The sequence below is a fragment of the Vulpes lagopus genome, chromosome 4 (genome assembly GCF_018345385.1).
Source record: "Vulpes lagopus strain Blue_001 chromosome 4, ASM1834538v1, whole genome shotgun sequence".
In the NCBI taxonomy this organism is placed as follows: domain Eukaryota; kingdom Metazoa; phylum Chordata; class Mammalia; order Carnivora; family Canidae; genus Vulpes; species Vulpes lagopus.
Genome location: NC_054827.1, coordinates 85,775,504 through 85,798,195, shown reverse-complemented (window position 1 = coordinate 85,798,195; position 22,692 = coordinate 85,775,504). Strand labels below are relative to the sequence as shown.

At 34.3% G+C, this 22,692-nt stretch overlaps 1 protein-coding gene across 4 annotated transcripts in view; it reads right to left on the bottom strand.

Moving 5' to 3' along the window:
* Positions 1-22,692, bottom strand: part of SSBP2 (single stranded DNA binding protein 2) — a 285,052-nt gene that overhangs the window by 64,622 nt on the left and 197,738 nt on the right. For 2 of the 4 annotated variants that reach the window (XM_041753161.1, XM_041753162.1), the window contains exon 5: positions 16,850-16,939. The exons of the other annotated variants lie outside the window; for them this stretch is intronic. In XM_041753161.1, coding sequence (XP_041609095.1) covers positions 16,850-16,939 — 90 coding nt within the window. The remainder of the gene's footprint in view (positions 1-16,849; positions 16,940-22,692) is intronic. 4 annotated transcript variants of the gene reach the window in all.

Here is a 22,692-nt window from a genome sequence, read left to right as displayed (position 1 = left end):
ATCTTTCATAAACCCTTAGTGCTTTGTATCAACACCCCAAGAATTAGGAGGAACCAGCTCTTTCTCTTTCCTCACACTAGGTGAAGTCAGATTGCTCAGTAGGACTCTTTCCTTCTCTGAGGATCCCAAATGTTCCCAATGAAATTGTTTTATAAATGATTTGCCCATCCTGAAATTACAGGTGCTAAGAACCACTTTAAGTCCTAACTTTTAATACATAACATGATTTAACTGTACCTCTTAAATAACATATGGCTGAAATGTTAACTTTAATATTTTTTTAAAAATATTTATTTTTTTGAGTATAGCTTTAAGTATATTTGAGTATAGCTTTAAGTATATTGAGTGTATTTGAGTGCCATACATTGTTACATTAGTTTCAGGTATACAACGGTGATTCCACCAATTTACACATTATGCTATGCTCACAAGTGCAGCTACCATGAATCACCATAATATTTTCTAACATTTTAATAGTTTTTAGAAAACACATAACTATGATTTAAAAACACCAGAATATTCTGTTTCTTGAGACTACCGTGTACTCTCCTTTCTCTACTAAGTAAGTTTCTGCTAATCCCTCAAGGGACAGTTTAAAAGGTCACTTCCTCTTTTAAGAATTTCTATAGGCTTTGCTCCTTCGACTTCCTTAGCACTTTGTTCATGCTATTATCATAGAGGATTCAGGACACTGCAGTGTCATGTGTGTACTGATATGAAGGAAACCCACTAAAGAGGAAAGAACACAAAACCATATCAGAGCACAAGTAATTATCTTAAAATCAAGGTAATTAATCCATAAAGAAAAACTGGAATCCTTAAAATTGATATAGCAATATATAAATCAACTTATTTCTATCTCTGTTTCTCTTTTTTTTTTTTTTCAGATGGAGAGAGGCAGGGTTGGAGGTAGAGGGCAAGAGGGAATCTTATATCTTAAGCAGGCTCCACACCCAGTGAGAGCCCCACATTGGGATGGATCTCACAATTCTGACATCATGACCTGAGCCAAAATCAAAGTAGGACACTCAACTGACTGAGCCACCCAGGTGCCCAAATCACCTTATACCTTATTTTAAATATTTCAACATGGCTTTTAGAAACTTTCAATTAATTTTTAAAGATTTTATTTTTAAGTTATCTCCATACCCAACGTGGGGCTCAGATTTACAACGCCAAGATCAAAGCCACTAAATTCCACTAAGCCAGCCAGGCACCCCTAGAAACTCTTTAAATATAAGTCTCAGAGAATAAATTGATAATAAAGAAAATTTAAGGAACACCTGGGTGGCTCAGTCATTTGAGTATCTTCCTATAGTTCTGGTCATGATCCCAGGGTCCTGGGATGGAGCCCTGCATCCATCTGGAGCCTGGAGCCTGTGTCGGGGCACCTTGCAGCAGGGAGCCTGCTTCTCCCTCTGCTCCTTCCCCTGCTCATGCACCCTCTCTCTCTCTCTGAAACAAATAAATAAAACATTTAAAAGAAATTTTAAAATCACTAAAAAATAAGTTTCTTTAAAATGCCACTTAAGCATTTTATATATACTATTTATATACTATATATACCACGTACTATTTTCTATATATATTTTATTTTACAAGCACAATTTAGAACAAATCAGTGATGAAGAGAAGAATAATATTGATTTCTTTAGAATGGACATTTAGAACAGTGTACTCTTATGAAAGAAGTCTGAGGTCATGTTTCTAAAACACAATTTTGAGACTTATGTAAAGTAACTGAACTTCTTTGAGGACTAAACTATTCTGTGAAATTTGCTTCTAATTTTTGAAAAAAGAGTATTTTAAAATGACTTGAAAGAACCCAATTATCAAGTTTAGGAAAATATGAACTGACAATTTAAAAAATGAACACTCACTTAAAAGATGACTTCATCGGAATTACTCATTTGAAGTTTATAAGTTTCATACTATACAATTATAATAAAATCTGGCTTATAAAATTTTATTTGAGTGTAATTTTTGGACACATTTTATGGCAGAAAATTTTAAAGTATACTAGGTCAATCTCCTTACTATGTAAAAGGAAACCAAAGACCAAATTTCTTTTTTTTTTTTTAAAGACCAAATTTCTTAATTGCCGTTTTAGTTTTCTTACAGAGAGACATCCTGCTACAGTAATACCTTTATAGAATGAAGGCACATACACATACTTCATTCTTATGACCAACTGGCCATAAATAAACTGCCTGACTTGGCACTTCCTCCTTGGCCCCCAGCAACTGTACAACAATTCACTTGATGCAGAATTCTTTACCCTTGCTACCACTCAACCAGGAAAAGCTGAAAAGGCAGTGGTATTTTCAGGTAAGCAAGTTAATTTGCATATAAAGCACTAATTAGCATGCGCTTCTGATTCACTGAACTAAGAAATGCGACAACTGAAATAGTAAACTCTAGTTCTCTTTTCAGTTGTCTTTTCTTAAACATTTTTGGTAGAGTTTTGATAATATATGTTGTCTTTAGTCCACTTATTAGTGTTCTTAAGTCACATGTTAAAAGGCAATATTCGATGAGTAGGGAACAGTGATGAATGGATGCAGTATTATTAGAAGAGTATCATCATTATAATCAAACTGTTCATTATAATGTGGTAACTTATAATGAGGTTCATGAGGAAGGAAAAGAAGCAGTTAGCACATTCTAAGAGAGAACGTACAGAGCTGTATTCAATAAACATTTGATTGTTTCCATAGTTGGGTCATTGACTAAGTGAATGAATAACACTGATGGAAGATTTAAAAAAATAGCAAAAGATGTAATGAAGTTTTGTTCACTTGTATAAAATCTCACCTGACCGAAGTGTCTTGTTAAAACTAGGTGGTATCTATTGCTACTGTAAACAGTAAGCCACAGTATTAGCATAATTAATCTGGTTTGTATAGTGAGTACATGCTTATCAATTGTGTATAGAAGGAAAATTCTGTTTGCTTAAATAGGATAATTTATATTTTCCAGAGGACCTCATAAAAGCAGGTAAGGGACAAAGAATTGACCTGAAGTAGTTACTGAATTATAGTTAGATTATGCTTATCAACAACACCTAAGGAAATTTATAATTTAAATGACTATTAAGGCTTTTTACCCCTCTCCTACTGCTTTCAGGCTTCTATTTTTAGACTTTATTTATTTGAGACAGAGAGGGAGAGAGTGTGTGCAAGCAGAGGGAGGGGTGGAGAGAGAGGGATAAGCAGACTCCCTGCTGGGTGGGGAGCCCCCCCCGGGGAGGATCCCCCCCTCCCCTCCCCCCCGTACAGGATCATGACCCAAGGTGAAGACAAATGCTTAACTTACTGAGCCACCCAGGCGCTCCTGCTTTCACGTTTCTTTAGCTATTTCTGGGGTGCCAGGACTGAAAAAAATGTTTCTTAGTTTTACAAACTAGCAGTTTTTGGCATAAAAGGATGTCAGGTTAATTTACATGATTTGGAAAAAAAAAAGTGTGTTACCTTAATTGAACTTTTCTTGAAGCACAGACCAGCCTTGAGAAGTGCTATCAATTCCTTATTGCAGTTCATCTCTTAGCTGTCTAATACAGTGCTGCGTTTATACGAAGGGCCCTACCTCCTCTTTTTGGACTGAAATATATTCAAAGGGAGATAATCCTCAGGTCTCAGAAATAACATGTTTAAGCTTACATATTTTCTTTCCATTAAAAAAAGGCTCAGTATTTGAGTAAGAACATGAAACATTCTGTCTTCTTATCATATTGTCTTTAGCACATAACCATCTTCAGTCCAAATCTGTAAGAAAATGGTTTTTGCTAAGAATTATTTTGCTTCCATCACCGTTTAGGCAAAAAATATAAGATGCAAAGTGACATACAGGCAGAAAAGAATATATTAATTATATAAATATCAAATAACTAGATCACTTGGTCCTGTGCAGATATGACCTTAGACAAATTTACTCTTTCTTCTGATATTTTTGATGTGCAGTTTAGGCAGACACAGGGAGTAAGACACAATTCCATTACATGAAAATTATTCTAGAAGATTTCAAGGGAACAACTTCTTCCAAACAAAATTTTTGGAAATGACAAATAAGGTAGGTTATAGTTATTTTTTTATAGTCTTGGAAAGGTAATAAAAATATGTTCACAATATTAGATTTTACCCAAAGTGTAAACATTCTTTTAATCACTAAATATTACCTTTTATTCACTCTGTGTCCATTTTTTTAGTGAATTCAATTCTCTTTACTGTACATATTTTCCTATATAGACTTCTCTCTCTCCTTTTTTTTTTTTTTTAAGAGAGGAAGGCAGGGAGGGGCAGAAGGAGAAGGAGAGACAGAATTTTAAGCAGGTTCCATGCCCAGTGCGTAACCAACTTGGTGGGCTTGTTCTCACAACCCTGAGATCATGACTGAGCCAAAATTAAGATTTGGATGCTTACCTGACTGAGCCAGCCAGGCACACCCGATATAGATTTCTAGTCCCTAGTTTTCTGTTCCCTATTTCACTTAGAAGTAAATATTTTTTAATTGTGCTAACTTTCTTGAACTCATGTGCTATCTATAATAATATTATTGGGAATATTATTTTGAAATATCTTTGGTGTTATGACTTCTGCATTTCACTACAACCATCTTTCATATAGTAAAAATGCTCACATATTTTAATTTTTATAATTCCATGAGATGCTTCATGAGTTTTCTGTAGAAAAGTAATGAAGCATAAATTATACATCAAATGAATTTCGTCAAAGTTACTTTACAATTCATGTATCTTAATTTGTTTAGTTTCTTTTCTGTTTTCCATAAAAACCTCCATCAGACATTACTGACACCCCAGTGGATAAGACACTCTTGATTAACACATTTTAATTCCAACTAGTATTAAACTAATTTAGCTCACAAAATGACATACTTGTGCTAGCGCATTCTGCTGATAAGCATAAATATGTAGCTTATCTCCCATACATCTTAGATATTCTATCATCATCAACACTTAATTAAAATAGCTCATATAAGATAACTGTAAAGTATTACCAGATCCAGCTTCCTAGATGTTATTTTTGTAAAGCTAATCCAATTCAGCACAGACTTATAAGCAGGTTTGATTCTTTTGATATGGATTTAGTCTAAGCATCAAAATTGCTCACTTACATTATGGGCCTTTTCAAGAAGATGAGACTATTTCTCAAGCCTTCATTACATATATTAGAGGCGTGTGGCAGTGGACTTCTGGATTGTGAGTGAGGACCATGCTATCTCCTGTCTAATAAGCTATAAAAGTTGGATAACACTCTACCAAAAACTTTAATAATTTGTTTTAGATCAATTTATATTTACAAATACACAGAGACACATTTTTATTGTTATTGTCTGTGAGGCAAGTAGCTTGAATCCTACATAAGCTGAATCTGGCTCTGTGCTGTCTTCCACTACTGACTGAAGTCACAGACAAATCAACCCAAATTAATGTATTTAAAAAATTACATTATGGGCATGAAAATACATATTTGGGATTGATAATTTAGGATAAAGTACTATCTTATAAAAGAAGCTGTAACAATAGTTTTTTAAAATCACCCTTACTTTTTTCATTAAAGAATGCAAAAGTATTCCATTCTTCCTTTTGCCTATTTTACATTCATCCTTCCATGTAAATTTGCCCCATAGGAGAGAGGTACTTTAATTTACCTAAATGTACCATTGGGGAAAAAAAAAGAGAGAGAGAGAAAGAATGAAAGAATGCTGCTTTTCTCTTATCCTTCTGATAATATGGTAGGGAAGATTCTACTGATTAAGTCTTTTCAAATTCTCAAATAGCAGAAAGAATGTTAAATAAACTGGCCTGTGGTCTTGGTCTTCTAATACAAGTGACAAATCATATATATATTGATTTTCTTTAAAAATGAAATGACAAAAAAAAAAAAAAGAAATGACATTCTCATATTCACTTGGTTAACCTACCTATAAACATGAAATCTTTATTTATATATTTATTTATTTATTAATATTTAATTTATTTATTCATGATAGACATAGAGAGACATAGCTCCTCTATGCCACTGCCTCAGATTAGACATAGTATTCCTTCACAGGTCAGGGCTAGGTCATAATATACTGCCCTGGTGATCATGCCACTTTGCCAATGGTCTTTAAAAGGTATAAAGAAAAAAAAATACTAGAAAACCGATTTTTTTTGTTTTACATATCATTTTCTTTCTTTTTAAAAAGATTTTATTTATTTTTTCATGAAAGACATAGAGAGAGAGGCAGAGACATAGGCAGAGGCAGAAGCAGGCTCCCTGAGGGGAGTGTGATGCGAGACTCAATCCCAGGACGCAGGGATCATGATCTGAGCCAAAGGCAGACGCTCAACCATTGAGCCACCCAGGTGTCCCCACAAAAATCTATATTTAAAGTTATACAAATCATGTCTAAACTTTATAGAATAGTCTTTCTACAGAACAAGTTTATAGAAATTGTTAATGCACCAAAAGTCTATATTGAAAATAGAGCTTACTAATTTGACTAATGCTAGAATGTATAAAAAAAGCAATAATGAGAAAATTCAAATTGCACAAAGTGATTCCTCCATCTCCAATTTAAAATATACATTTTGATATACACCTCTTAGATATATGTACATAAAGTTGATAAGACAATTCAAATGGAAAATATTTACTGATGTCAAAGTAATGTATATAATATAAAAACGATAGAAAACAGGTAGTATTCATGTTTGCAAGCACTTGAAGTAATTAATTTCTATTTTACTCTTTCTTGAAAAGTATCCTACTGTTCCCATTACTCTATTCCCTGGCATTCTATCTTATACCCAAGACTATACCTGCTTGCTGGGTATAACGCATGATACCTGGCAGTAGCCCATAAGCTCCTCTTTAAGGCACCAGCAGGCCGGTTTTCTTTGTTCCTCAGCACGGATGAACAGTTTATAATAGCCAACACTTCATTCTCAGCAGCATTTCTTTGGCCTCCTCCCCTTTCCCTCCAGCCACTTCCTCATCTCTCACTTTCCCTTTAGAGCAAAACTCTGAGTTGGGCACAATTATTGTCTCCAATTTCTCTCTTCCCAGTTTATCCTGAATCTACTTTTATTAGGCTTTTATGCCCATCACTCCACTGACTGGCCTTATCAAGGCCACATATTGCCTTCTTATTAAATTCAACGGTCAACCGTCAGTCCTCAAAGAATTTAAACTATCAGTAGCATTTGACACGGTTGATTATTCCTCTCCTTGAAATCTACTCTCCACATGGCTTCCAGAATGCCACATTGCCTGGTTTTCTTCTTATCTCTGGGACTGCTCCTTCTCATTTTTCTTTGGTGGTCCCTCCTCATCGCCCAAACTTCTTGACATTAGAATGCACTAGGTGCATTCTAGAGCTCTCTGTCTCTATCAATACTCACGATCTTGATGCTCTCATTCAAGCTTATAGCTTTAAATATTATCCAAATGCTAGTAACTCCAAAATGACTCTAGCCCAAGCCTGAACCACAAAACTGCAGACTGATATTCTATTCCATACTCAACATCTCTTGAATATCTCACAGCCATCTTAATCTTACCAAGTTCAAAATTAAGCTTCTGGTATTCCCCCTCATACCTCTTCGCGGAAGTCTGACCTACACGAGTAAATATCACTCCCATTCTTCCAGCTGAATTAAGTCTAAAGCCTTGGAGTCACTCTTGATTTGTCTTTTTCTCTCACAACACATATCCAGACCATCACCAATATCTGTTGGCTTGAGTTTCAAAATATACCTAGAATCCAAGCACTTCTCACTACTCTTATTACGTTAGCCTAGGCCATATCTCTGGTCAAAAGTTTGCAACAACATCCAAACTGGTCTCCCGGTGTCTACTCTTCCCTCCTGTAGACTAAATTCAACATAGTATCCAGAATAACTGTTAAAATGCTCCACTCAGAGTAAAATCCAAAATTCCTACAGTTACCTATAAAGTTCTACGATGTGACTTTCTATTATCCAGGACTTCGTGTAGAACTAGTCTCCCCAGTGGACACTACGCTTTAGCTACCTAGACCTACTGTTGTACCTGGAAAAAGCCAGTTACGCTTTGAACTCAGGGGCTTTATACTTGCTTGTCCCCAGATAGCATAAGCTTGTTCTCTCACTTTTTTTAGATCTTTACAAAAAACGGTAAGTTTTTGTTGGGTCCTTCTCTGGCCACCCAATCTAATCTTTGGCAATAATGCTTATTTTCCTTTTAGGTCTCATTTTTCTCCGTAGTCCTTACCACAGTCTAATATATCATATTTTTAAAAATAATTATTTATTTTGTTACTATTTCCCTTAATAGACTCTAAGTCCCATGTGGGCAGGGAATTCTTTTAATCTTTTTTCTTTCTTTTCTTTTCCTTTCCTTTCCTTTCCTTTCCTTTCCTTTCCTTTCCTTTCCTTTTCTTTCCTTTCTTTCTTTTCTTTCTTTTCTTTTCTTTTCTTTTTTCTTTCTTTTCTTCTTTTTTTTTTTTTTAATTCATAGGGAGAGCAGGTGGCCCAAGGTCAGGCCTAGGCAGCCTGCCCTGGGATTGCACCCTACTTCATAGGCCCCAGTCATATCTCCAGGAGCCTGCCTTTCACCGAGTTGTATGCCTGCAGACTTACTCTTTCAACCTTCACTCCTCACCCCACCGACTTCATTGAGTTGCAATAAATGTTTGCTACTGTATGTCATAAGCAATCTTTGCCAATGGTTCTCAAATTTTAGTTTGCAAGACTCATCTGTTGGAAATGAACAAACAACAACAAAAACACAAAGATTTCTGCCTCACTCCCTATCCCCAAGAATTCTGATATTCTGGAAGCTGGTTGACTTCTAGCACTCTCGTGTCAGTACTACACAGAATACGCTTGGAGGAACATTGTTCTTAGTTTTACCCTTTAGATTTCCTATAAACTATCTAGTGGTGGGCCAGTTAATGGTTCACTCACTAAATGTGGCTACCATTTGCTTTTGTAGATAAAGTTTCCCTCAAACAGTTTTGCTACAAAACAGTCCAAAACAGTGTCCAATGCTGCTTTTATACCACAAGGACACTACAACAACAGAATTGAGGAGTTGTAACTTCAAAGTCTCCAAAGCCTAAAATATTTATTCTCTTTTTACAGAAAAAGTTTGTCAACTCCTCATACAGATACAAGATAAATTATTTCAGAACACCACCTAGTGATAAGCTATCTTTTAAAAAAGCTTAAGACATCCTAATGTATACCTAAGACAAATCTATCCCACCCATGTAGGGCATTTGTAATATATGTCATAATTCATTCTTTTCTTTATTCTTCCTTATAAGTTTTTTATTTATTTAAGTAATCTCTACACCCAACCTGGGGCTCGAACTCACAACTCCAAGATCAAGAGTGGCACATTCCACAAACTGAGGCAGCCAGGAGCCCCACCCATCCTTATCCTTAATTCCCCAAAGGATGGTGACCATTTTTTTTATCTGTAACCAACATTAAATAAAACTAAAATTGTTATAAATTGCCTTTGTATATTTGCAATTTACTATACATTCTACCCCCTCTCCCCCCCAAATAGCTATAATAAAAGCTGAAGCACTCTGGGAAGAATTTTCAATAATAAGATTTTTTCAAAAGAAAGACTCTAATTTCGAATTAGCTGAAAAACAGCTCTTATTAAAGATGTGATTTTAAAATATGATATTTTATTGCTTCATATTAAATATCCTAACACCTTTAGCTATCAGATGCAGCATTAAAGTAAAAGGAAAACTAATATTGGTCTAGGATGGCCAAGTTACCTTTTCCTAAATATTCATTTTGATAAATAAACAAAAAAGTAACGTTTCTACCAGGAAAAAGTTTCATTCCATTCTACTAAGAAACCCATGTAGACTCTGAAGCCCTGATATTCTCTTCTTTGCTCTCTGTCCCTCTAGTAAATGCTGTAGGATCTTTAGTTGTTTGAAACTGCAATTTTTTTTAAAAAGCTTACTTAGTTACTCAAGCTGAGCAGTTTTAATTTGTTCTAATAGTTGAGGCCAGAAAAACTATTACCACAACTGCAGGAAAGCATTATCAAAGCCAGCAGCTGTCAGCCACCTTTATTTTTTTTTTTTTAGGCTGCTTTTTATCTTTGTACTAAAGAAAGACTTGTTCTATTTTCAATATTTAGAATCTCTGTTCTTTAAAGATTCAAAATTACATTTTAAAGAAAATTAAACTTAATTTTTATGTCTTGAACTTTGATAAATAAGCAACCTTCCCTACCTCTACTCCCCAAATAATGGTGTATTTAACTCTGAAAAACACTTATTTTTAATGTCTGGATTTTTAAACTGTATATACTGACAATATTATCGTTCAGTAAGTCAAGGCTACTTGAGATTTTCAGGACCCTCCTCATTCAAACTAAGATAGGATATACTAATTTTTTGGCTTATTATCTAAGATTGGAGATTCTATTTACAACTTCCAGGGAGAGGGAAAGGAAGTTTCTCCTGGTTTAGAGAATTTCCTAAAATTAACTGCAATAGGCCATGGTCAGGAAGGATAAGAGGAAAAGAAAATCAACGGGAGTAAAGGCAATACCAAGATTAATAATGAAAGGGAACCGAGAAAGCATGTAGACCATTTAAGTAAACAAGGTAAAAAGGATGTTACTGATTATAGAATAATTGTATAAAAGTTTACATAGGAATAGCAGAGCAGGGGTGCCTGGGTGGCTCACTCAGTTAAGCATCCAACTCCTGATTTCGGCTCGGTCATGATCTTAAGGTCATGACATCGTGCACTGTTAAATGCTCCACAATCAGCAAGGAGTCTGCTGGAGTCTCTCTCCCTCCCCTCTACTTGTGCACACATGTGTGCTCTCTCTCTCTCAAATAAATAAATAAATCTTTAGACAGGATTTTATTTGAGAGAGAGGGAGAGAGAGAGCACAAGCAGGGGAAGCAGCAGAGAGACAGGGAGAAGTGGGCTGCCCGCTGAGCAGGGAAATCTCTACAGGGCCCCATCCCAGGATACTGGGATGGTGACCTGAGCTGAAGGTAGATGCCTAACCAAATAAGCCACCCAGGTGCCCCTAAATACATAAATCTTTTTTTTTTTTAAATAAGGAATAGCAGAGCAGATGAGTATACTGAGTTATGAGAATATCTTCAAAACATAGGACTTATTTCCAGAAACAAATTAAATACCAAACCACCTCAAGAAACATTTAACCAAAGCTTGTAAATGTTTTTCCCTTTTTAGTTTCAAGATAATTTGATTGTTAAATTAAATAATCATTTTTTCTCATTTTTTGATTCATTTTGATCCTCTTTCTTTTAAAATATCAAGTACAGTGTATACCCTGAGCTTTGTTGTCTTCATTGTTTTATGAATGTCATGTATACTGAGCTCTTTCTGTCAGTAACAACTGCATGGAGAAAAGGGAAGGTTTCTTTCATTTTTCATTCTTCTTATTGTATTATTATTATGTCAAAGCATTAGGTCAGCTTGTTACAGTGCAGTCTTGCTAAAAATAGAACCTTTGGAAAATACACCCTGAACAAGGAGAGACGTCTGCAAACCACCACTAGATGGCAAAGCAGCTTTCCCATTGCTAACATTATGCCAGCAAACAAAATGTGACTTAAAACCTGCTGCAACATGTTGTCTACAGGATCAGTTTCTATCAATTCAGACTTTAAAATATGGATGATCATCTCAGTCTGAAACTAAATTGCTTGGTATGTTCTATCTTCAACAAATATTTATAATCTTATTGATGTAAAACTTTATATTTATAACCCAACATCAAAGTATTATTAGTTTTCAACATTACAGTTAAGAAAATTAACAATCTAGTGAGTAGAGTACAGTAAATTTATCAAGATAAAAATCAAAACAAAACATAATACATGGTAAAAATGAGCCAAAGGGTATAAAGTGTTCAAAAATTAGATATTTATAAGCATATCCCACATTAGTTATATACCCAAAGGATGTAAATTAGCACTTATTAAAAGATTATGTTTTTAATATAAGATATGGATATGTTTATCTACAGTGACAAAAAACAAAATAGATTTTTCTACTTAAAAGCTTTCTTGTGGTAAAGACCAGAAATGAGGAAAAAACAAAGTATTTTCACCTCCCTCCCAAATTTTCTTGGTTGAAATAGAAAATGCCCATTTCTTCAAGGTAGTATACAAGTAATGGTACATTCACAGGAGAAACTTTCTTGTTACCCAAATCTGTAAAATGACAGAACTTCAGAAGGTGACAAATAGTCTAATTTTTTTAAACACAAAGGAAGAACTTTGTTTTATTTTATGCATTTTACTAAACCATTTTGATGGTTATACATAAGAAGAAAATCTCATTGGTTCAAGGAACACTACTACGTATTCAATAAATTACAGGAACCACAATTTGCCTGTCTTTTGATAATAATGATAAGAAAATGAATAAATAGAAGATTGATGCTTTTAATACATAATTAATATCTTGGCATACAATGAAATTTCACATACAATTCTAGCGTGGGGACAGGAGACTCAGAGTATAGACTCAGTTCTGATTGCCTACCATGTGTACTTCCACCATAATAATGCATTTTCTTCCAATAAAACTACCAAACTCTAGTTAGATCAGTGGCCACTTCTACTGCCTCCCCTGGACCCAGGAGCAAGACTTCTCAATTTAAGTAAGATGCTCTGAAGTAATTCACCAGTTCTGGAGTAGGTAGGTCACTTTGAAAATTTATAGGAATTTGTATACAAATTACTCATTTGATAAAAGACTCTAAGTAAATAAATATGTGTCTTACTTTAAATGGCTTTATTTTATTAAATTGATATGTCCTTTTGCATGATCTACTATTCCCATTGATTTTACTTAATTGGTCTAGTATTCAACAACAGAGGCTCTTCCATTTCAATAAAGATGTCAAAGTTTAAGTATGAACAATATTACTATCTGTCACAAAAAGACACTACTCTAAATTTTACAGTATAATCACCAAGTGTGTAAAACTCAGAATTACTGAAGCCAGTGCTTTATGTGCTAATTACAAACTTTTCTTTCTTTAGTTTCGTTTTATTTTATTTTATCACATTCTGATAGGCTCAATTCTTTCCTGGCCTCGTCCCATTCCAGTTGACCCCAAATAAGCTTTGAATTTCCTCACTAAGAATGGGAATTCAAAACTATTCTCATTCTGGATAAATACTTGGAGGTTAATATTCCTTTTGGAATTGAATTAGAAACTGGTGTTTGGACTTGAATTATGATTGTTTGCTGCTATTTATAGTCATAGAAGTCAGCTACTCTTCATTAACAACAGGCATTACAGCCAGAAGTACACCAAAGTATAGACCAATCACTGTAGGAAACCAATGCTGATATTTAGGAAATATTTGAATAGACCAATCCCATCATTATATGTATCCAAAAGATAATAACATCTTTTTTTTTTAAGTTTGATAGTATGAGTTGTTCAATATTTCAAAGAGGTATTTCTAGGGAGACTGGAATTAATTTTGTTGAATAGTGAAAAAGAATATTTGGGATTAGCTAGAATGGTCTCCCTGGATAAAGAGGAGTGACATATGTAACTTTTTCTATCTTCTGTCTCTCCTAACTTAGTTAAAACCATTAAAACTTTCCAGAGGTCCAAAGTAGGAACCTCAGGATGATCCTTGATTCTTCCAATTCTTTCTTTTCTACCCCAAATTTGGTTTATCAACTAAAGCCTATCAAACATAATTATGAATTACTTACTTCTTCCCTTCCAATCTTACTGCCACTACTCTTCTATAGGTCTACAAAGTTTCTTCTTTGGGCTACTTAACAATAGTCAACTGACTGATTCCCTTGCATCACTCTCTTTAACAAGTTCTTTATCTTTCAAGTGTTAGTGTTTTTGAAATTCAGTTGCATATCATCTTACTCTCTCATTCTGTATTTTCTTGCTGGATAATTAACCTACCTCCACCGACTCAAGTGCTCTTACTACAATGGTAATCCTGCAATTTTTATCTTTAGCCTGGATCAATCACTTAGGCTTCAAATACTACTAACTATATAGGTCCCAAAGGAACCTCATCTATCCCACCTCAAACCTCCTCCACTTTTTGGTCTCTATCTTAGAAAATAAAATTCCCATCTGTCCAGGTTGAGACAGAAACCAGGGCACTATTCTTGAATTCTTTTGCTCACACCCTCTGCATTTGTCTCTTAAATCTGCTCCTCTCTCTCCATACCCACTGCTTTCAGACCATCATTAAATCTCACTTAGATCACTGTACCAGCCTCCTGCATAGTCTCCCTACCTCCAGACCTGTCCCTCTGCAATTCTGGCTACGTTGGAGTGATTTTTCTACAAGTACAAATATTAACATGCTTCTCTCCTGCTTGAAATCCTTCAATTGCTTAAAACTGCCCTTAAGATCAAGTTCAAACTCTTACCTGACCTACAAGCTCTTCAAGGTTCCTCTGGAGCTTCATCACTAGCCACTCTCTCTTTAGCTAAATAAACTCCATTGTTTTTTGTTTGTTTGTTTTTTAAATATTTAGTTTCTCTCTTCTCCCCTCTGGGCTTTTGGAAATTCTTTTCCCTCTTCCTATAATATTCTTTCTCTCACTCCTTGCCTCTTTGCCTAACTCATCTTTGGATGCCAATTGAGATTTCATTTACTATTTTAACAATATTTCCCTACAATGACTTCCAAAGATTGGGTTTGTTGGCTCTCTGATTTGCTCTGAGAGCACAGTCTCTACTCAATACAACCATCTTCTTTCTAGACTCCAATTGCTTGTCTCTCTCTCCTTAACCACAATGTATGTTTTTTTTGAGGGCCTCTATACTTTTGCTTACATTGTTCCCACCTTTTTTTCCTGGAAAACTTTCCAAACTACTCTCAGCTTCATTCATGTAGACTCTGCAGCTCTTCTTCTAGGCTGTCACAGAATATTACCCTTGATTCTGTTACAACACATAGCTTGTTATATTATAGTTATTTATTTTTAATAATGCCTCTTGGCTAGACAATGAGCTTCAGAAAGGTATATATTAACATACTCAGTTTTAGATGCCTGCCACAGTGCTTGGTATGTAGTAGTTCTTAAGTATGTATCCCACTAGAATAATTAAAACAAAGTTAACTCTGTTTCAACTATTCTTACCCAGAATTAGGCAGAAGACAGATAAGAGGAGAACAGTTCATTTTACAAAATGTGAATATAAAAATGTATAGGTTAATACATCTTTGTATTAATCCTGGAAGTATTTTGCCTCTTTCTCCACCCACCCCTCTTTTTAAAAGTGCCATTTAGAGAGCTTCTACTAGCTCTTATATGTAAATAAACTCTTTTGATTTATTCCCTAACTCTAATTCATCCTTGGCAAGAGAATAGAGCATGAGAGAAAAAAAAATAAATGAGCTAAAAATATTTTATGAATAATGATCAATCATGAACTTTGAAAGGTAAATTCTATGGCAGAAGTCCAGAGAGCCTTGATTTGAATCCCAACCCTGTCATTTTCTGACTTTGTGCAAACCATTTATCTATCAAGCCTTGGTTTTTCCATCTGTGCAATAATAATAATAGTAATAATAATAATAATAATACATACTTCATGCTTAGGGTTATTGTCAGAAATAAGACTTTATGTAAAATATTTAGAACAAAGCGTGACATACAGTAAGCAGTTAATAAGTGTTTGCTATTATTATTATCTTAAATATTGTTTAATTAATAATTAAGAGTTATAACATGTTGCCAGCTTATAATAAAGGGCCCTTAAGACAGAATATGAGTTCTAAAAGACATTTGAATATTCTAGACCAGTTGAGTATTAATATAGAGTAGCTGTCCAAATAAGCATATCCTAAAGGACTTTACATTTCAGAGTTGGTACTAGGTTCTAATTAAGACTTTTGTGTTCAATTGCTGTAACTATGGAAGATTTTATTCCTCTATTTTCACATTTATAAGTACACTGATTTACCCTGTAATGATGGTATGAATCAACTAACAAGTGACTGTCAGGATTTTGAAAATACAAAAATACTAAAGTGACAAATCAGTTTGTAAATACCTAATGTAATTCACTAAAAATATAGCATATTACATTAATTCCCATAATGCCTTCCAATTCTAGTTCTTAACTATGTTCTTGCTAATTTTCTCAAAGGATGTTATAAAAAATTAACTATGAAGTATAAAAAAAAGAAACTTCAGAATCTTCAGAATTACAGCACATCTGTACTGTAAAAATCATTATCATCGTTGCTAAAATAAATGGCCTTGTTGAGATTTTAAAATACTAGCACATGTATTTTAAAATCCAATTTTAAAATGTCATATAATAATAACAATTCTAGCTTAAAAGCCAAAAGGATGATTATCAAAATATTTTGACTTATCCTATGATTTTGATAAATGAAAAAGTATGATTTAGCCATATTTTGAAAGTACAGCCAAATCTTGATTATCTTTAGTCCATGGAGATCTGGATAGCTGGGGGAGTTAAAATCCATCTATCATTCCAGAACTTCATCTTTAGCCTCTTCTCCCACCACATCTTTACCACAGTTAACTTAATGGGCCAGTTTGCATTTCCACTCCCTTTCTTTCTTACTTGAAAAAGGAAATGCCAAAATAAATAAGTGAATAAAAATTTGACAACAAATAAAACATAGGAAGGAAGGGCTAATCTATACACTTGATAAACAATCTCTGAATATCAAGAGTTGGCTGCACATATTATGTTTTCCTTTTAGAATTAAAACAGCCTCATTCTCCTTCATATCTTTAAATAAAATCAAGCAGGAGTTCCTATGCCTTAACATTCCTAGTCAGAGTTTCTCTGAGTACCTGAAAGAACCCTGGTGGTACAGGACCTACTGGCATGCCATCTCCTGGGGGAATGTTTCCTAGCACTGGGCTGGGAGCTGCTGCAGCACTCTGCAAAGAATAAAGGAGAAACAAACCTATATCATTACAGCGAAGGCACAAAACCAAAGACTAACGATAATAGATTGTAGGAAGGGAAGGTTTTCACTCCCCCGAAAAAATACTGGTACTTTCTCCCACTCCAGAGGTAAACTAAGATACAACAGTTAGTTTAGTATATGACTAAGTAACTTGGTTTAAGCAAGTCTTTTAAAAACTTTTTGAATCATAGGATTTTAATAAGATGGTCTATTTGAATGATAAAATGCAAATAATAACATGACAAAAAGATAAAAGTTTAAGTAAATGCTTTATTGAAGGCACAAGCATCTGAAATGACAACATCAATAACAAATATGTAAATATAGGTAGTAAGTTTGAAAATGGTGGGTACAGAAGTTGGAAAAAAGAACTCTTCTTAGATTATGCTTTTCTGTGTCATAAACATGTACAATTAATTTTCTGCCTATAGGTGGTAACACATTATTCAATTTCTGATATACTACAACTGGAAGCCAAAATATAATTGATAGCAAAAACAGGGTGTGAGGATGAAAACGTAATTAGGAGACTGAATAAAAGAAAAGAATTAGATTTAGACAGATTAGTCTCATATAAACAGATTATGAAAAAAACAGATTGAAAAACTCAGTCTATTTCACTTATAAAATGTTTCATGGAACCCTAGAGCTTCATGAAGTAGAAGTACTACAAATTTTGAGTTAGAATCTTTGTAATCAAATCTAGGTTTTAGATTCAATCCTTATATACAACAGTAATACATATCACTCACTATTCAACAACCATGGGTTTCATCCTTCTGCCTAGCTAGACATATAAATACTAAGAACAGTCACAAAGGGACCAGAAATGTGCGGAAGAAAGATCAATATGAATCCAACAGTTCTGCTATGAAAAGAACTCAAAACAAATACTGGATCTAGTATATCTTTTGCACTGTCCTTGTCCATATATCAGTGTATTCATTTATACATTAATATTCCACTAGAGCATGTAAAATCCATGTTTGTAGCCTACATTTCCTGGTATATAAATTGATAAAAATATTAAATGTTGTTTATTGTATAATACAAGCTGTTTTTAATAATGAAGACCAATGATTTTAGTATTTCCTGAGGAAATCTAGATTTAAGTGTCGTCATATAAAATGTTGCTTACCTATGAATGCCAAAATTCTAAATTTCTAATAAAGCATATAAGAGGAGAAATAATATATACATATATTTTAAAGATTTTATTTATTTGAAAGAAAAAAAGAGAGATAGTGAGAGAGAGGGAGAGAGCTACAGAAGCAGATTCCCCACTGAGCAGAGAGCCCAACTCGAGGCTTGATCCCAGGACCCCAAGACCATGACCTGAGCCAAAGGCAGATGCTTATTAACCAACTGAGCTGCCCAGGTGCCCTGAAAAATAATATTTCTTAGATATTAAGATGAAACATTAATCTGTTATTCTATTCTATTTTATTATTATTTTTTTAAGTAGCCTCCACACCCAGCATGGAGTCCAATACAAGGCTTAAACTCACAACCCTGAGATCAAAGCCTGAGCTGAGATCAAGAGTAGGGGGCTTAACCGACTGAGCCACCCAGGTGCCCATGCTGTTCTATTTTAAGCAAAAACATGCAATTTATTTAGTTCAAATAACATTTATAGGAAAAATATTTATAGGAAAATTTTTATAGAAAATATTTATAGGAAAAAATATTTGATTGAGGTCATTTGACAGTCAATTACTGTCAAGGGGAAGGTGCTCTCAGTACTAAAAGCTAGACATAGGATGTCACTACTGTTCTAATTAATAATAGGATAGAAACATTTTTGAGACGAGTCTGTGAACCAGTCTCACCTATACTTTTATAGAAATGTTGGGATCCCTGGGTGGCGCAGCGGTTTGGCGCCTGCCTTTGGCCCAGGGCATGATCCTGGAGAGCCCGGATCGAATCCCACATCAGGCTCCCGGTGTATGGAGCCTGCTTCTCCCTCTGCCTGTGTCTCTGCCTCTCTCTCTCTCTCTCTCTCTCTCTCTCTGTGACTATCATGAATAAATAAAATTTAAAAAAAAAAAAAAAAAAAAAAAAGAAATGTGTACTAAAACTTTGAGTAGATTCAGTGAATTACTGCAACTTCTTAGTGATATTCAAAGATGCTATTTGTCCCTTAATTCTAGTTTCCTAGAAAGCATATAAAAGAACCTTTGTCTCCCCAAAGGAAGTTTGTTTGTATCTAAACTAAAATACCGGGCCATCCTTTTTTTTTTCTTTTTGGGGACCATACAGTTTAAAAGCATATAATATGCTAGCTTTTTTCTTCAAAGTTCCTCATTATATATGCTTCCTATGGTTTTTTTTTAATCTACTTTTAAACTTATTTTACTTATTTAAAAGTGAAACAAAATGTATGATTCAGATGAAGATTTAAACAATTAAATCTTTAAAATGCCTTCTGAATGTTCCTTTCATGACTTTAAAATTATTGAACAAAGTCAAGCAAAATATATTTTGTCAAGAATTTTTTTATGCTCTGTAACATAGCAGTTAACACAGTAGGGGGAAAAATCCCTGCTATTTGGAAGTTAACATGCTAGTGCAAGAAGAAAGTAATGAGAAGTTCTATGGAGAAAAAAAGAGCAGAGGGCAGCCAGAGGGCTCAAGGGTTTAGTGCCTCCTTCAACCCAGGGCGTGAGCCTGGAGACTGGGGCTCCCTGCATGGAGCCTGCTTCTCCCTCTGCCTGTGTCTCTGCCTCTCTCTCTCTCTCTCTCTCTCTCTCTCTCTGTGTGTCTCTCATGAAAAAATAAATTAATTTAAAAAAAAGAGCAGAGAATAGGGAGTGCCCAGTAAAGGGGGTAGGGATTATAACTTTAAGTAGAATAGTCAAGAATGAATGAGTATCACACAAACTAATGGATCATGTTATGGTGACTGATTTAAATATGCCTCTTACTCTGTTGTTGAGACTGCCTCCCTGTATTTCAAGATGTACCAAATCCTACTGTTTGCACTTACTCCCTCACAGTATTCCAAGAATTCTGTGGAAATTTTTCTTTCATAATAATCATACTTTGGGCAAACAGTATTCTTAAAAATAGAAAAGAATAGAATAGGAAAAAAAATAGAATAGAAACAGCAAATTCTTTCTTGAAAATAGCAAAGAGTTTTATAGCCAGATGATTTATGATCTTAGAGCATGATGATGTAGCTTTCTGGTGTGATAGTAATTTCTAGCCTTGGCCTAAGGTACAAAGTGAAGTGAACAGAATCTTAGTAATTATCCAGTTTCTTTACCTAGTCCAAAGCACTAGTTCAGAGTATTTCTGCCCAAACTTCACTCAGTGGATCACATTTTGGAGCTAAATTATGCATCCATTCTTCTGGGATGTATTGTTAAGGGATAATTCACCCTTTATTGCACTGTGTGGACTCAAGCTTAGAATACCATTTGGTACACTGTGTTAATCACTAATAAATACTAGTCTGATAATAAATACTACAGAGGGACACTAAATGGTACTGTAGGCATTGTAAAAGAATGTATTTTTCAAATCACTTGCTCATTTATATATAGCAGCAATACAAATAATATATGCTTTGAAACTGTAAGCAAGGGATCCCTGGGTGGCGCAGCGGTTTGGTGCCTGCCTTTGGCCCGGGGCACGATCCTGGAGACCCGGGATCGAATCCCACATTGGGCTCCCGGTGCATGGAGCCTGCTTCTCCTTCTGCCTGTGTCTCTGCCTCTCTCTCTCTGTGACTATCATAAATAAATAAAAATTAAAAAAAATAAAAAAAATAAAAAAATGAAACTGTAAGCAAAATGAGAATCAAGTTTTTGGGATTAGGCATTTATGTGGAAGGAAGAAGTACAAAATTTCTTGAATTCATTGCTGCAATTTATTTATTTTTATTTTTTCTGAGAGAGAGAGAGAGAGAGAGAGAGAATGAGAGCATGTGTGTGAGCAGGGGTTGCCGGGGCACAGGGAGAAGAAGAGACAGTGTGTGTGTGTCAAGCAGGCTCCACAGCCAGTGGGAAGATGACTGTGGGGCTTGGTCTCACCACCCTAAGATCATGAACTGTCATTGTTACAATTTCTGGAACTTGTTTCAAGTTTACTTCCAGATTGTGAGAAATTTATCTTTTTTTTTTTTTTTTTAAGATTTTATTTATTTATTTATTCATGAGAGAGAGAGAGAGAGAAAGCAGGCTCCATGCAGGGAGCCCGATGTGGGACTCGATCCCAGGACTCCAGGATCACACCCTGGGCTGAAGGCAGGTGCTAAACTGCTGAGCCACCCAGGAATCCTCAAGAAATTTATCTTTTGACTTAAGGATAGACAGACAGTTTTTGGCTCTAACTTATAAAGTATGTACTATTCTGTAGGGTTGTGACTAAATCACAAAAGAAGGGCAAGTCATTTCATTATACTAAGAACTACTAGAAAGCATCACTTACAGGGAATTTGTGTGAATTCCCATTAGATACCATAGAAAATCCTTTATTATGCAATATATGCATAATTATTTAGGGTTGACTTTTTAAAAAATTCCTCTCATAAAAAGAAAAACATGCAAATATTATGGCTTTAAAATATTTCTTCTAACTAAACTGAATACATAAGACTTCAGGACAAATGTGAAAATACTAATTCATACTAAAAGTGTTTTGTCTCTCTACTGGATTATTTTGTATGCTTTCAATACAGACTTTCAGATATATATTTTCTAACTGTTCTTAAATCATTTACTTTGTCATAGCCTTAAATTTCAAGATTTTTTGAGAGTGAGAACTTTATTTTTTCTTTTGTATTTCCCCAAGTCACTAATATGCTTTACCTACTTTTTATATATCCAATATATTAAATTTGGTGAGTCATTTGCTTTCCCAAGAACATAGTAAAATGTATTTTAAAGAGTCACCTTGAAATACTTACATGTTGCTATATATTTATCTTTAAGTATCTATGGTCGTTCTCCTGTCTTGGACTTTCTATACTTTTATCATTCTACCTTTAAGAAGGCATAAGTCAATCTGAGCCTCTTCGTCTTTTTTGTGTTGTTTTTCCCTTCTATAAATGTTCAGCACCATTTCCCATTTTTTCCCCTTTCTCTGAAATGCCATTATATAACTGCATTTTAAAAATATGTTTACTCTCCCTCTAATTCCCTATTTCTGAATTTAAAGGAGAGAGGGGTATACTGTTATTTTTCATTTTATCTTCTTAAATAAAAATTTAAAATAAAACATAAAAGAATTCTTATTTTAATCTTAGTTGTTATCACTAGTGGCCTCTGGTAGAAAAAAATTGTATATACTTTTGTGTGGAGGTTTCAAAACAACAGACATATAATAAAATTTTATTTAAAAATAAAATTAGGATACAACCTATTCTTAAATTAGCATTTATCAAGATTCTATACATTAAATAACTAATAGTTTTATTTACTAAGAATGTTGGAGGATCAGCTGCCTGATTATACATCAGGGAATCAAGATATAAGTCTGTACCTGGTGCAAATATTTTAAGTATATGTAAAATTGTTAAGGTAATAACTGAAGAACTAACATGGTGACACAATTATTAGAAATAGGGAAGACTGATTTAAGAGAAAGGTGAATAGGAAGAGATTGGGCAGGGAGTTGATTTATACTATTAAGCTATCTGTGCTATTTTTAAGTCATATGCAGGGATTCTTTTGAGAAATATTTAAAATGGTGATAATTTATACCTTGTCTTTACAATTTTAA